At 40.9% G+C, this 13,647-nt stretch overlaps 1 protein-coding gene across 3 annotated transcripts in view; it reads right to left on the minus strand.

The window, feature by feature from the left end:
• cdh23 (cadherin-related 23) overlaps window positions 1-13,647 on the minus strand; it is a 195,295-nt gene that overhangs the window by 110,323 nt on the left and 71,325 nt on the right. For all 3 annotated transcript variants that reach the window (XM_008430094.3, XM_081616163.1, XM_081616162.1), the window contains exon 9: window positions 9,982-10,060. In XM_008430094.3, the coding sequence (XP_008428316.2) occupies window positions 9,982-10,060 (79 nt within the window). The remainder of the gene's footprint in view (window positions 1-9,981; window positions 10,061-13,647) is intronic.

Genomic DNA, 13,647 nt, shown 5'->3' on the forward strand with positions numbered 1-13,647 from the left:
CCAGTGGCCTGACTAGAATGCCAATCTTCACAAACAGCCGCTCCTCAGCCGCACCACCGGGCACCGGCAAACGGTGACCAGTGTGTAAAAACACACACCTGTAAATACACACATGTAAGGTCGATTAGCACCGCAGCAGTTTGTCGATGCTAGTCTCTGCACGCATAGTGAAGCTGCATTGATTCATTGGTTTAAGTTCACAGGCTTGACCTTTCACCTTAGCTCTGCAGTGTGGAGCGTGACTTAAAGGGCAGCCATTATCATATGTCATATATAAAAAACTTAAAACTATGAAAATAACTCATAATTGGCCATTCCACTGATTGTTTTAAAGAGGGAAAGTAATTTAGAAATAGAGTTTTGTTCTTTCTAAAACAGGAAGGGACAAATAAAGACGATGTGTCCATAGCAGAACCATCCTGATGCGCATCGTCAGTGGCTGTAGACCACTGACGATGGTCAGTGGTCTACCCCCAGGTAGAGTTTACCCCCAGGTAAACTCAGTTTACCTGGGGGCCGCTGCAGGCAGAGTCTGGGTGAGGCTGGACCGCATAAAGATTCCACAAAAAACATTTTAAAATATCCTCAAATGTCATCAACATTTAATTATTTCTCCAATACGTGAACTGCAGGCTTTGGCTTTGACAAAGACGTGATGAGGGTGTGACAAAATTTAGAGTGCGTTCACCCTGCAGCCTGACGTGACCCAATTTCAATTTTTTGTCAAATCGGATTTTTTTTGCCGGGGTCGTTCACACTGCCAAACATATGCGACCTGTATGTGTTCTGCAGTCTGAATGGGAAAACGCATGCGCAGTAGAGGGCGCAATAGCGTCAGCGTTCTCAGTGTTCTGCCAACATGAAAAGAAGCCCTCAGTGTTTGTGGAAGTAAACATGGAGGCTAACGGTGGAGCTTAGCTTATATATTTGAAGTTGTTGTCCAACCAAAGCAGCATATTAACAACTTAATCCTCATTATAGTCCGTCATGGTTGTTTTTCTTCCCACTTGCGCGTATCAGGACGCAGAATTTGTTGAGTATCAATGACGTTCAGTTCTGATGAATGCGGCCTGGACGTTAGGTCGCATTTGAATCGGATACGTATCGGATATGGGTCACATTCGAAAAAGAATCCTACCTGTGCTGTTCAAACTGTCATGAAAAGATCAGATACAGGTCGCAATACGTCAAAAAAAGTTGTAATTGGGTCACTTTATCTGCAGTGTGAACACCCTAAGTTTATTCTACTTGGCGTCGCTCTGGTTCTACGTTTCACAGAAGTCTTTAGCCAACTAGCAACACATGGAGAACGTATCGACGCGCGACGTCATTACCGCTTCTACTTGTCACAACAGCAGGATGACGAGCAGCCCGGTAGCAGTCGCCTTTCTCTGCGTTTGATCATGGCATTTGTAGAAAGTACCAGAATGGTGACTGCAGAGAAGGAAAACTGGTACCAGACTGGTCCGTCAACCGCCACACTATTGTTACAAACGTAGTGTGCATGAAGTCAGTGTAGCTTAGCCTAGAACCGAATGTCAGCCATGATGAGGAAAGGTCCGCTCACCCTGTGGGCCGCACTAATACTTTCACATCATGGTGGGGGCCACGAGACATTGTCCGGTGGGCCGCAAGAATGAGACCTCTGCTGTAGACAAACAACGAAAAGTCTTATTGTCTAAAATGGACTGGAATATGGTGAACATGTCTGACTGACTACTGACAACAAAAAGAAAGAATGAAGCATATTTGGCACCACTACCATTTATGTAAGAAACATGGCTGAGCTTTGCTGAACAGAGGAAGAGAGGACGGATGTCTGATACATCTCTTTTTGCAAAACGTTGATTAGAAAAACATTGTTAGGGGACAGAACAACCAAAACCTAAGGGGTGTGAACAAATAGTGAACAGTTAGACCAAGATGAGACTGTGGCTGTTTGTGAGCATAAAGTTAATAAGGTAAGAAAAATCTAAAATTTAAAAATATATTGCTGCAGAAGCATTTTAAATCCTCCAAGTGGTGCCAGTTTGCTGGGTCTCTAACAACAGTTCTTTTGACTATCCTTTTAAATAAAAAAAAAAGTAAAACATATAAATCTTCACTTTGTGAACTTAAATTTGATCCGCAAGCTTTGCTAACTCTACTTCTGTGCTCTTGACGGCCTTGTGTTCACTTTTTGTCTTTTATACTTTTTATTTTTTAACATATTTCCTGATTTTGGACATAAAGTTGAATGCAACTGTCAAGAGCTACATGCCTGAATCTGACTGAAATGGAAAAGTTGTAAAAAATAATGATATATTCGCCCTTTAAGACATGGAGTGAACTTCCACAGAGTGACTCAGTGGTCTCAGTGGGGGAGGAATTATAACCCTATGCTAATTGCTGATAGAAAGTGTTCTCCAGTGATCTGCCCGGACAGTGTGATTAGACCCCCAGGGGCAGAAAATTGCTGCACGTACACACATTCAAGAAAACTGTCATTTGATATTCAAAGTTAGTTTCTGTATTTTTGTTTTCTCATGCATGTGTTAATGTGTAGGTATTTCAGGCTTGAATTTCAAGACTCCGTCTGTGTGTGTGTGTGTGTGTGTGTGTGTGTGCGTGTGTGTGTGTGTGTTGTGCTAACTGTCTGAGTTTGAATCTGTGATACGGGACTCCAGGGGCTCAGCCATGCTCTCACATTACCAACAGTACTGGACTGGAAAATGAGAAAACATGCAATGATTTTGTCTAAAGCAGGCCGTACACTTGAATGCACACACACACACACGCACACACACACACACACGCACGCACGCACAAAGCCTAAACATCTATTAGTTCCCCAAAATATTATGAACCAAAATAGCTTCAATATCCAGTTTTTCATGACCAGATATAAGTAATCCCAATAAATTCCTCCTATTAAAGAAGTCGTCTCCAAAACAGCAGTGATTGTAGAAAACTGACAAACATTCAGATTCTCATGACACTCCCAGTGAAGTGACAATCCATTTCATTATTAAAACGCTCTCCTTGACTTTAACAGAACCGGACTGAGTGTGATGACATGGAAGAAAAAGAATCAAGAGGTTAAAATGGGAATAGAAAAGCAGAAATTGTCTTATTGGATCGGCCAAAAGAGCAGAGGAAATTAAAATCTGATCAAATGAGTTCAATGGGTTGTATGACAAGTTGGTGAAAATGATTTCCTTCAAGCGCTGATCATCTGTGGACGGCGCTGAGTGTCATAGCGATGCCAGAGCTGGTGACAACTGTTTTCTCCAGTTTGTGACAACACTTCGGGGGCGCTGGAACATTCGAGTAATGTGACATGGCATGCAGCCACTGCTCACAGTCTCGGGGCTAAGATTTAGCATTTTTTGATAAATGTACAAAAATTAGTGTCACTTTTAAGGATGACGCCTCCAGGCAAATCATGTTAATGATGAGATTTATTATTGTCTTAAAACTATATTATTGGAGTTGTAAGTTTGCTGCTCTGTGTGTCTGAAACATCCCTCAGCGTGTGACAGCTATCAGAGCAGATGTATGTTTTTCTTTACGTTATGTGCAGCGATGATGGCCGCGGGGCGGCTTCTGCGCTGCCAACAAGCAGCACTTCACGGAAACTCAAACCGCTCCATCAAAAGTTTCTCCTCAGAGACGAAGTCTAACATAAACACTGGCAGATTTAGAACGAGTCAGTCTGGACCTATAGATCACACTAGTTGACTTATTGCTCTGTTTGCTATGAGTCTGTTACCCCTTAATATTAGCAACGCTAACGCGAAAAGCTAAGATGTTTTTATTCTGTAGCGGAGGAGAAGCAGCTGCTGCATGGTAACCGTGGTGACAGAAGCAGGACTGATTGGATCCCGAAGCTCCACAGATGAACAACTTTGATTTAGACTTTTAAAGTTGTAAAGAAATATATATATATTAAAAAGTAGTCTGGCATATTGGTACTTTTTAATATCAGAAGAGATGCAATCTGAACAATTTTCAGGTTAGGCAGAGTGTACAGCTTCATTATCTACTTAGAGACGTCTGAGAGCTTTCTGCATCACTCCACAATCTTTAAGTCACTTCTTACAAAACAATTACAGCGATTGATTCCTGACCGTTCAGCTGGAAGTCCCGATTTATCTGAAATGTCTGAAAAATCTATTTTGTTTGAGAGCATGAGTGAAAAATTTCGTCTCCAACCATAGACAGAGCTGGTCCTTTACATTCGAAGTTTTCTGCGGTTTGAAGAATAGACGACAAAAATACAGAATTACGAATAACTGGTCAGCACAACAGAAGATGAATGCCTGAAACTGTCCTTCATTGGGTCAAGATGAATATTTTAACGGGTGAGCAAAACCGCCAGATAAATAAAAATGAAGGTGAAACTAATTCATTTGAAAAAGCACAACTCATTAGACAACTCAGTCAGCTCTTCTTATCCAACATCAGATTCTTCTGACATCGTCTCTGGTTTAGGAGAGGCTTCACCAAGAAGTGTGACAGTTATTGCCTATTTCCTACCACACTTTTTCCTTTAACCCAACTTTCCATTAAAATGTTTGCAACTTGAAACACAGCTTCTTCAGGAATCACCGTTTGGTGTAAAGTCAGCTGTCTTCCTATGATTATATAAAACATAACAGGGCTATAAAGTCATATTTGTGCTTAAAAATGATTTTTAAAGCATATTTGTCTTTGAAATATTTCAATTTAGCAAGAAACTGAATTAGACTTTTATTAGCTTCCACATCATTATTGAAAATGAACAGACATTGACACTTGAAACACATCACTCAGTGTAATACAACTATCCAATTTGGGTTTTACTTTGTAAATTGAATGATCAGATTTTCATCTGGGAGGAAGAACGTTTTGCAGAACTAATTTCAGAGCGCAACTAAAATATTCAAAACGACTTAATGCTGCCTTTTGTCTATGATTTGAAAATGGGTCAAGTTCAAACAGCTCTTGCATCAGTCAATGAAACCTGAGCTCTGAACTTGTTATTGTTCTGTATTGTTACTCTGCAAACATAAAGAAAACTTTGGGCCACGCTGCGATCAGTGTTCCTGAGACTAATCTCTCTTCTTTCAGAGATTACACTGCAGCGCAGAGCAGAGAGCCTCAGAGCGTCTAATTGAAAAAGCAGAGGAAATCCCACTGACACCACAGTAACAATAAGGGCTCCCAATAGAATTACAGGTATTAGAGCTGGCCACATTACAGCATGGCTGCCGATACGAGTTAGGAAGGAAGAGCGTGGAATCGGAGCATCAGGGTGTAGCAGTGCTGAAGGATAGAGATACATGTGGAAAGGCAGACAAGAGAAATAATCGCCTTTGCTACTTATCAGTGTGTCCAGGCGGGAAATGGCGTCTGACCTCTTTGCAGTGAGACACTTAAAGACAGAGTGCATGGTCCCCTGTGGAACCTGCTGCACCCAACACGGCTGGCCTGTATCACACCTGTGGCATCAGGGGACCAAACATCCACATTATGCAAGCAGGAGCTTCTGGTGTGTGGCCTATATAAAACCTTAACCCAGTGCAGAATGACGTCGTCATCGAGTCAAACTGGTTACAGTTTGCATTAAAAAACTGAGTTTTTTATTTTTTTGTACTTTTGCAACATGAAGACGATGAAAGAGAAATGAAGAGGATAAATATAGATGCATAAGGTCCTGAGACAGAGGGGATTAGTCATGGAAGACCAGACAGGCGATCGGCTAAGAGACCAACTTTCATTCCACGAGATGCGAGGCTGACTTGTGTTCTGCCTGTTCTTACACTATTATTACAGCAAAGCAGACAGGCGACACTTTCCATGAGGTTAACTCCGATCCCAGCGGACAGCTTTTCCTTGGACACGATTTGTTGGCCTATAACTTCTGACATTAAAAAATCCCAAACTGTGAGAATGAAAGTAGTTTTTAGTGAGCTGACGTTTATATCCAGCCTTAGACGCATTTTAAGTTTCAAAAGAATCAGATTTGTCCTCTTCCTCAGTCTCTTCTGAGTTTACGAATGTCTGTGTCCAACATTTTTTACAAATGAAAATCTAAAACATCATTTTTATTCTGTTACAACTAAACAAAGTTCAGTGGAATCAACGTTCTTTGGAAAGCGGTAACTGGATTACACTAGTGTGTTATAAATACAACAGTTCCTAAAAGTATCTGATGTTTATTAGAACATTAGCTCTCAGTCTGGACCATGAAAACCGAGGACACATGGTGGTGGTACCATCGTTCTCTGTATGGCTCAGTCAAAGTCCAGACCTGAATCAATGAGAATGTAGCTTTTTTATTCCTTTTAATGCACTACTTTCTGTCCATGTACAATGCAAATGCAGAGGTTTGTGGTTATAAAAAGGTTTAGTGAAGTACGTTGAAGTCGTCCAGTCTTGTGCTACGAGGACGAATTGGTGAGCGAAGACGTTTGGTCTCAGCTCCACTTCCTGCCGTTAGTGGAACTGAGTAGTTCTCTCTCTCTCTCTCTCTCTCTCTGTGCTGCTGGTGTTTTATCCTCTGGGTGGGTTTGAGTGGATGATGGCCGTCGCTTCAGGCCAAAATCCATCCATTCATTTCCTTACACCCTTGTCCCTCAGTGGGGTCGGTAGGTGCTAGTGCCTCTCCAGCTAACGTACTGGGTGAGAGGCGGGGTCACCTGGACAGGTCGCCAGTCTGTCACAGGGCAACACAGAGACACACAGGACACACAACCATGCACACACACACTCACACACACCTAGGGGCAATTAACCTGACAGTCATGTTTTTGGACTGTGGGAGGAAACCGGAGTACCCGGAGAAAACCCACCATGCACAGGGAGAACATGGAGACTCCATGCAGAAAGACCGGGAATCGAACCCAGAACCTTCTTGCTGCAAGACAGCAGGTCTACCAACTGCGCCACTGTGCAGCCCCAGGCAGGCCAAAACCCATCGTTGTCATATTGGGAATGTTCATTATTACTTTTAGCTATTTAGCTCATGATATGGGATTATTAGAAAAAAATGAATATGTGCATTTATCAAGTATGTTTGTTGCTTTTCTGTCAATGTTTTCTTTCAGATTTCAGATTTTTTTCAGATTTTTCTTCCAGCGTTCCCCATTTGTTCAGTAATGATATATAATAAGTTTATACTTTAGTGTTTAGCCAGCATGAAACTATACAGTCAATTTGAATTACGTAAAAGTAAAGTTTAATGAGAAACGGTATCCCCAGCAGTAAGTGGAGCCGTCGCAGTCGGGAATAAAAGACAAAGTGAGCAGATATTTGGTTCCCAGGAGGATTAGTTACTTCTCAGAAGAGAGACCTGAACACCTGCTGAACTGTTCATCTGTCCTCCATCTTGTTCTTAATGTCCCAATTATGAGCCGGAGCCTGAAACAGATGATCTGTTTCATCTTTACTAACAAACTGCCGATTGCTCAAGTGATTCAGAGTAAAATAATTCCAGCATTTAAAACGCTGAACATTTTGAAAACAGTAATATTTTTATAGCATAAGACATGTAACCTCTTTCCAGCAAATAATAACGAGCATTTTGTATCTGGTAAACATTTTTGTGCACATTTCTTCTTTTTTTTCAGAAGTTGTGCAAGTAATGAACCATTTTGAAAGGTCAACATCATAACCATGAGCACGATGGTTTGATGTAATATGAGACCAGTAGGTCAGAAGTCTAAAACGGGTTTAATGAAACCCAGAGGACCGGGGTTCACTCGTCCCCATCACAGCAACAATAACGACTGCAACGCTGCCGGCAGAGCGCCACTGTGATTCTATCGCCTGTACACATGGAGTCCCTGATCCTCCCTCTGATTACAGCAGGGAGAGAAAATCCTCATCTTGAGTCCCACAATCATTAGTGTTGATCACAGCTGCAATTAAACTCTCGTTTATCTTAATTACTGAGCTAATGAGACGAGTCCCGCAGGAGCGCGCCGCGCTCTCCGAGGACACTCGGGGCGAGGAGCAGGAATGCTGGAGAGGCGTCACGCAGAGTCAGGCTCAAGTCTGCAAACAAGCACGGCCGGATCCGACTGCAGCAGAACTCAGGAGTCTGGTACATAGAGACAAACGGATGTGTGTGTGAGCGCGAGAAAATGCAGGAAAACACCGGCACGCCGCTGCTTCTGGAAACCTTCCCTTCATACCTTTAACTCTGGCGCCGCACCACCCTTCAACTTGCATTATCTATCAAACTTATAATGATTTTATCAAACCTTCATTGCGGTGCCATAACTCTTGATTTTGCAACGACTGGGAATACATCGCGCCGCCTAATTAATGTCTTTTTAATGCTCTTCTCCTCTAGAGCTTAACTCAGTCATTCGGCTTTGCAACAAACACAACACACACGACAATATAACATGTGGCAGCAGACGGTAAGTAAGACCGAGTGGCTGAGAGCAGCAAATGAGAGCAGAGGGTTTATGGTGGTGGACTCTGCTGCACAGCACTGAAGGACACCAGTGACCACGGCGCAAACACGTGAACCCATGTACAGTCATAATGTTTAGACTGAAAATTTAAAAAAAGTTGGAGCAAGAGGTAGAGTTAGAATGAAAAACTGAGGATGACACGTCTGAAAAGGTTTGTAGAAGGAAACATTTTCTCTGTAAACAACTAAAGTTTGTAAAGTTTCACCTGAATGAACCACAAGATTTCTGGGATAAAGTTCAGTGGAAATATGAACCAAAGTATAGATATACACAAGTACAACAACCTACACCAGCAGTCAGGCCTGGTCAGCCACAACTGACAGAAGTCTAAAACGGGTTTTAGACTTCTGTCTAAACCCGTTTTAGACAAAAGTCTAAAACGGGTTTAGCATCCAAGAACTATCAAATGTTTATTTGATAGTTCTTGGATGCTCCACCCCTTTCTAATGCCGCCCTGGGAAGCTGCCCATGTCTACCATATCAAAAACCACCGCTGCAGGCAGAACGACTTGTTTTTAACATGAACTGATTTGTATAAAGACGGATCAAGCGTCAGAATTTTAAGACTATTTTCATATTCTGACAAAAAAACAATAATTCTTCACCTCAATGTGTTTATCCTAAACTATTTTATCATTAGTAGTCATCACTTTTTGATGACAACAAGAAGTTATTTCTACATGATGACAAATAAACCATCATAACTCTTTAAATCCATATGCTGTCTTTTTAATATGTATGTAAAATCTGTGGTTGTTGGCTGTGATGCAGCTTGTAAATTTAGCTGCATGATAAAAATGTTAAAGGGATCCAATGGAATGATTCATTTAGGAGCAATGTTTATGTTACAGGCCTGCTGCATAATGAGCCACACTCCCTGCAGAATGCAGCCGCTGCACAACAATCTGATTTCACTTCATTTCATAGTAAAACGACAAACCTCACATAAACAGCAGCAGCAGCAGCAGAAACTTCACATCGCTTTACAGCAGTGAGAACCTCGTCTTTCCAGAGGTGAAATCTGGATGAAAACCAAGTTTTAAAACTTTATTTCTCCACTAAAATTTAGTGGAATTCTTTTCTCTCCATGAATATTTGCGATATCGTCCTTACAAACAGGTAGACGGCATAACTTGAAGGCATAAACATCATTCTTGGCAGAGGAAGGAGAACCAAGCAGGATCACAGCTTCGTCCTTATCATCACCATGCAAACTGTCTTTATCTTCTTTAGTAATACCAACTCAGGGCAGGGATAGTAAATAAACACTTTTCTTTTTTTTGCTTAATTTATCACTTTGACAAATCGTAATCCTATTTTGATGGAATAAGCCAACTTGAGAAAGAAAATAAACACTAAATGTGGGCTGATTTCTGCTCTGTTAAATAAGAAAACGTTCTTAAAAACGGTTGTTGTGAAGTTAAATCTCTGCTACATTCAGATCACACCTGCTGCTGATCGCTGAGTTGATCAGACTGATGAAGAGGAAATTCCTCTCAGAGTTTCTGACATCAGATCATGCTGTGGTTCTGACCTGAGACGATGGTGTAGCCGATTCCCCTCGGAGAGCCCAGGTCCTGGTCGATGGCTGTTAACTTCCTCACTTGATATCCCTGCAGAGACAGAGACGGCCCACAGTAAAACTTACATCCAGGCATCAGTTTGCAATAGTCTCCAATTTATCCTGACATTAAAAACTAACAATTTCTCTCTAACTTTGCTACTAGAGGACAAAGTTGCTACTGGTTTCTTTCCATTTATGCTCTATTTGCAGTGACTTCTGCTGATGGGTTTCATTCTTTCTGTATGTTCTGATCCATAGAAAGTAGCAAATATGATACGTATGTATTTAGCTTTGCAACCTACGTACCTGCAGAAATTGTTGGAGTTATTTTAGCCACTGACTTTGCGATTTTATTTCCCAGAGGGCACATCAGGGTTTCAGTATTCAGCTGGTGACGAAACTATTACTGCAGTTTTCTTTCCTAATTAAAAGTAATCCTGGTTCAGTGTTTTCAGGTTTAGCAGTCTAACTTTCTACTGCTGCAGTTCTTGGTGTTTTTTCTGTCGGATATAAAACACATCTGTTTCTGCTTCCATGTACAGTAACTTTTCATGAAGATATACAAGCTTGTTTTAAGTTAATAAATCCTTAATATTGATAAAAAGTTATGACGTGGGAAATGCTCTCGTTAGTGTTTTTGCAGTGAAGCACGGCCTTCATTTTCCTTGGTGCTGGATAGACTGTGCATGTTAGCTTCTGCAGTGCGAAGACGGTTTTCCACTCAGGGAATTATTGCATATTAAGGTTTATGTTGGGAATATTAAATCAGACAGTCATACGTTCCCTAAATCTCACAATTAAAAAAAGGTTCACTATACGACTTAAACACAAAAACTTTTATTTTTTCCTTTGTTGCGCTATTGAGATGTTTTGGAAGGCATAATCTGACAATGAAAGCTTAAAATATTTCAATGGCTGTTACAAAAACGAAATATTAAAAAATACTTGGATTTTTTATACAAGTAGTCAAATATTTTTTTCCTTCTTTATGTTTAATATCAGATTTATTTGGTGTTTATTTTTCTTGCATTTCTCTCAAGCTCTCCTGCTGTGCCGATGAGTCCGCTCCCTCAACAAATCACAGTATGACAGCTCAAAAAAAAAACTGAATAAGAAAGAAAAAGAAAGCTGTTTGAAAAGCCTTTGATCTGCAACACTTTTTCAGCCTCCGTGCCTCAATCAGACACGGTGGTGATGCTTAAAAACCCCCGTGCTGCAGCGACACACTACGTCCTGCTTCCTTGCATCCTCCCTCCGTCGTCGCCTCTCTCGCTCACACCTCAGGGCTGCCTCCCATTGATCCTGCAAATTGTGTCTAAGACATGTTTATGCTCCATTTCTGCCAAAGCATCTCCTGTCATTGACCAATTACACCAGAATCAATTACAAGCCTTTTAGAAAGGAGACCCGTTCCCCAGCTGAGAGAGAAACACACACACACACACACACACACACACACACGCACACGCACACACACATACAAACATCGAGGAAAGATGTAGAGAAAAATAAGAGGAAGTGATGCTGAAGTAATGTGAGCAATATTCTTGAGCTGTCCACACAAGTGGAATCTGTTCAATCAGCCATCACAGATACAATCCCTCCCCCCTTGGGGTGCACACTCTCACACACCCCCACACACGCACACACACACATTGTGAGAAATGCTAAAACACACACACAGACACACCAACACCAGCCATCCCTCCATTTCTTGCTATACAGTGTGTTTCTCCCCCACCTCCTTTTCTCCTTCTCTTTCCTTCTCATTGGTTTGACAGCCAAATTGTGTGTTTGTCCTAGAAGGAGCTTAATGTCAGTTAGAGCATAGATTCACAGCCATAACTGTTAAAAACACAGACCTGTGATTTCATCTAAAAATAAAAAAAAAACCCCAACAACAACAAATAAATAAATAAAAAACATTTTCCAGCGCTTTGTCAAACGGTTTTCCCTGGATGACAGGTTGATTGGCCCTCGGAGAAAAGAAAAGACAACGTCTGAGAAGCAAACTCACGGAGAAGAAGAGAGAGATAGAAAGGCTTTTTTTCTGAATTCAAACTTTGTGAGATGACCTGAGACGCAGGTTTGTGTTTGATGGCTTCGTGTGTAAAAGTCACGAGCGTCTGCAGCAGCTGACACGGCTTCTGTCAGCGAACAACATCAGCAGCTTATCAATGGCAAACAGTGCAGAGTGGAAATGACACGTGTCTGTTAGATTACATGAGGTCACTGGAGGTGCGTCCTGCTGGCCTGCATCACCACGTCTTAATAAAACTACAGAGTCAGCCATTTTTATCAGCCCGCCTGGAGAGGATGGGTTAAAAAAAACAACCTGGAAGCGAATGTATGCAGAAACTTCTAATATAAATAGTGTGGAAAAATCCTAAACAAATGCAACCAAAGAATTTCTTAATAATTTCTTAAAAAATGTTTTATGTTGATCAAGATTTCTGAATGTTTCAAGTTGGTAGCTTCTAGAATCTAGATCTATTTTTACCGGGGGTTTGGGTCACCATCTTGTCTCAGCTCCTACAAAGTAAAAGCTGTCCAGAGGTGTAAAATATATAAACTCCCCCTAAGGAAAAGAAAAACATAAAGCTTAATGTTTATCAGGAATCTGTGACGTTGGATAAAAATGTTTGCAAATTATTTTGTGTCAATTATTGTGATTGGAATAAAAGTTATACTCACTCTGAACATTAGGATACAAACCAATATTTCTTTTAAAATTACAATTAATTTTTAAGTAAACTTTCTCACTACAGCACAAATATTGTTGGCTGCTAAACTGCCAACAATATTTGTGCAATCACATCTGGAACTATAAATTTAGAGGACATTTATTCATGAACTCATGCAAAATCATAGCAATACATTTTAGGATTTACAATTTTCACCTATTAAAGTTTATTGTTAACATTGCAGGATTAGAAACTATCTGAATATTTCAATTAAAGATTGATGGAATGTTGCCTACCCCCAAATCTAAACTATAATGAAAATGTTAAAATTGAAGAATCAAAATACATTTTATTTTCATCTTTAAATTTTAGAATATCTAAAAAAATCTGTGTGGATTTATGAGGAATAATGTCTTATAAATACGAAGGAACATAAATTCTTGGAGAGTTCAGCAAACAGAGGAACATGAAAATCCACTTCATGTCCCTGAAGTGGTGAAAGAACTGATGTTCCAGATTGTTTCACTTTTAAAGTTTATGACATCATGATTTTTAAAATCCAGTAAAGATAGGATTTAAAAAAAAAAATTCCAGTGTAAAAATGATGCTTTTGTAATTGACGTTCTTTTAAATTATTGTTGTTATCTTCAGTCTCTCTAATCCTCCAGCAGGTTCACTTCCCTTCGCTTGTCGTCAGTCTAACGTCTGTTTCTGTGTCATCCGCCTCTCAGCTCTTCCTGTTTGACCTTCCTGGTGACAGTTGATGAATCAGGGAGTCAGGGAGCCACTGGGCGTCGGCGCCGTCACGCCCTGTTAATATGCATGCAAATGTAGCACTTGACATTTCTACTACGTTGCGTAGAGGCTGCGGACCAGGATAAGCCAGTGGGCCGTGTGAGCCTCGCTGGCCTGGGCGAGGAACTGAGGCTGGGATGGGAGGAAACGGAGTGAT

The sequence above is a fragment of the Poecilia reticulata genome, chromosome 15 (genome assembly GCF_904066995.2).
Source record: "Poecilia reticulata chromosome 15, P_reticulata-male-v2, whole genome shotgun sequence".
Classification (NCBI taxonomy): Eukaryota; Metazoa; Chordata; class Actinopteri; order Cyprinodontiformes; family Poeciliidae; genus Poecilia; species Poecilia reticulata.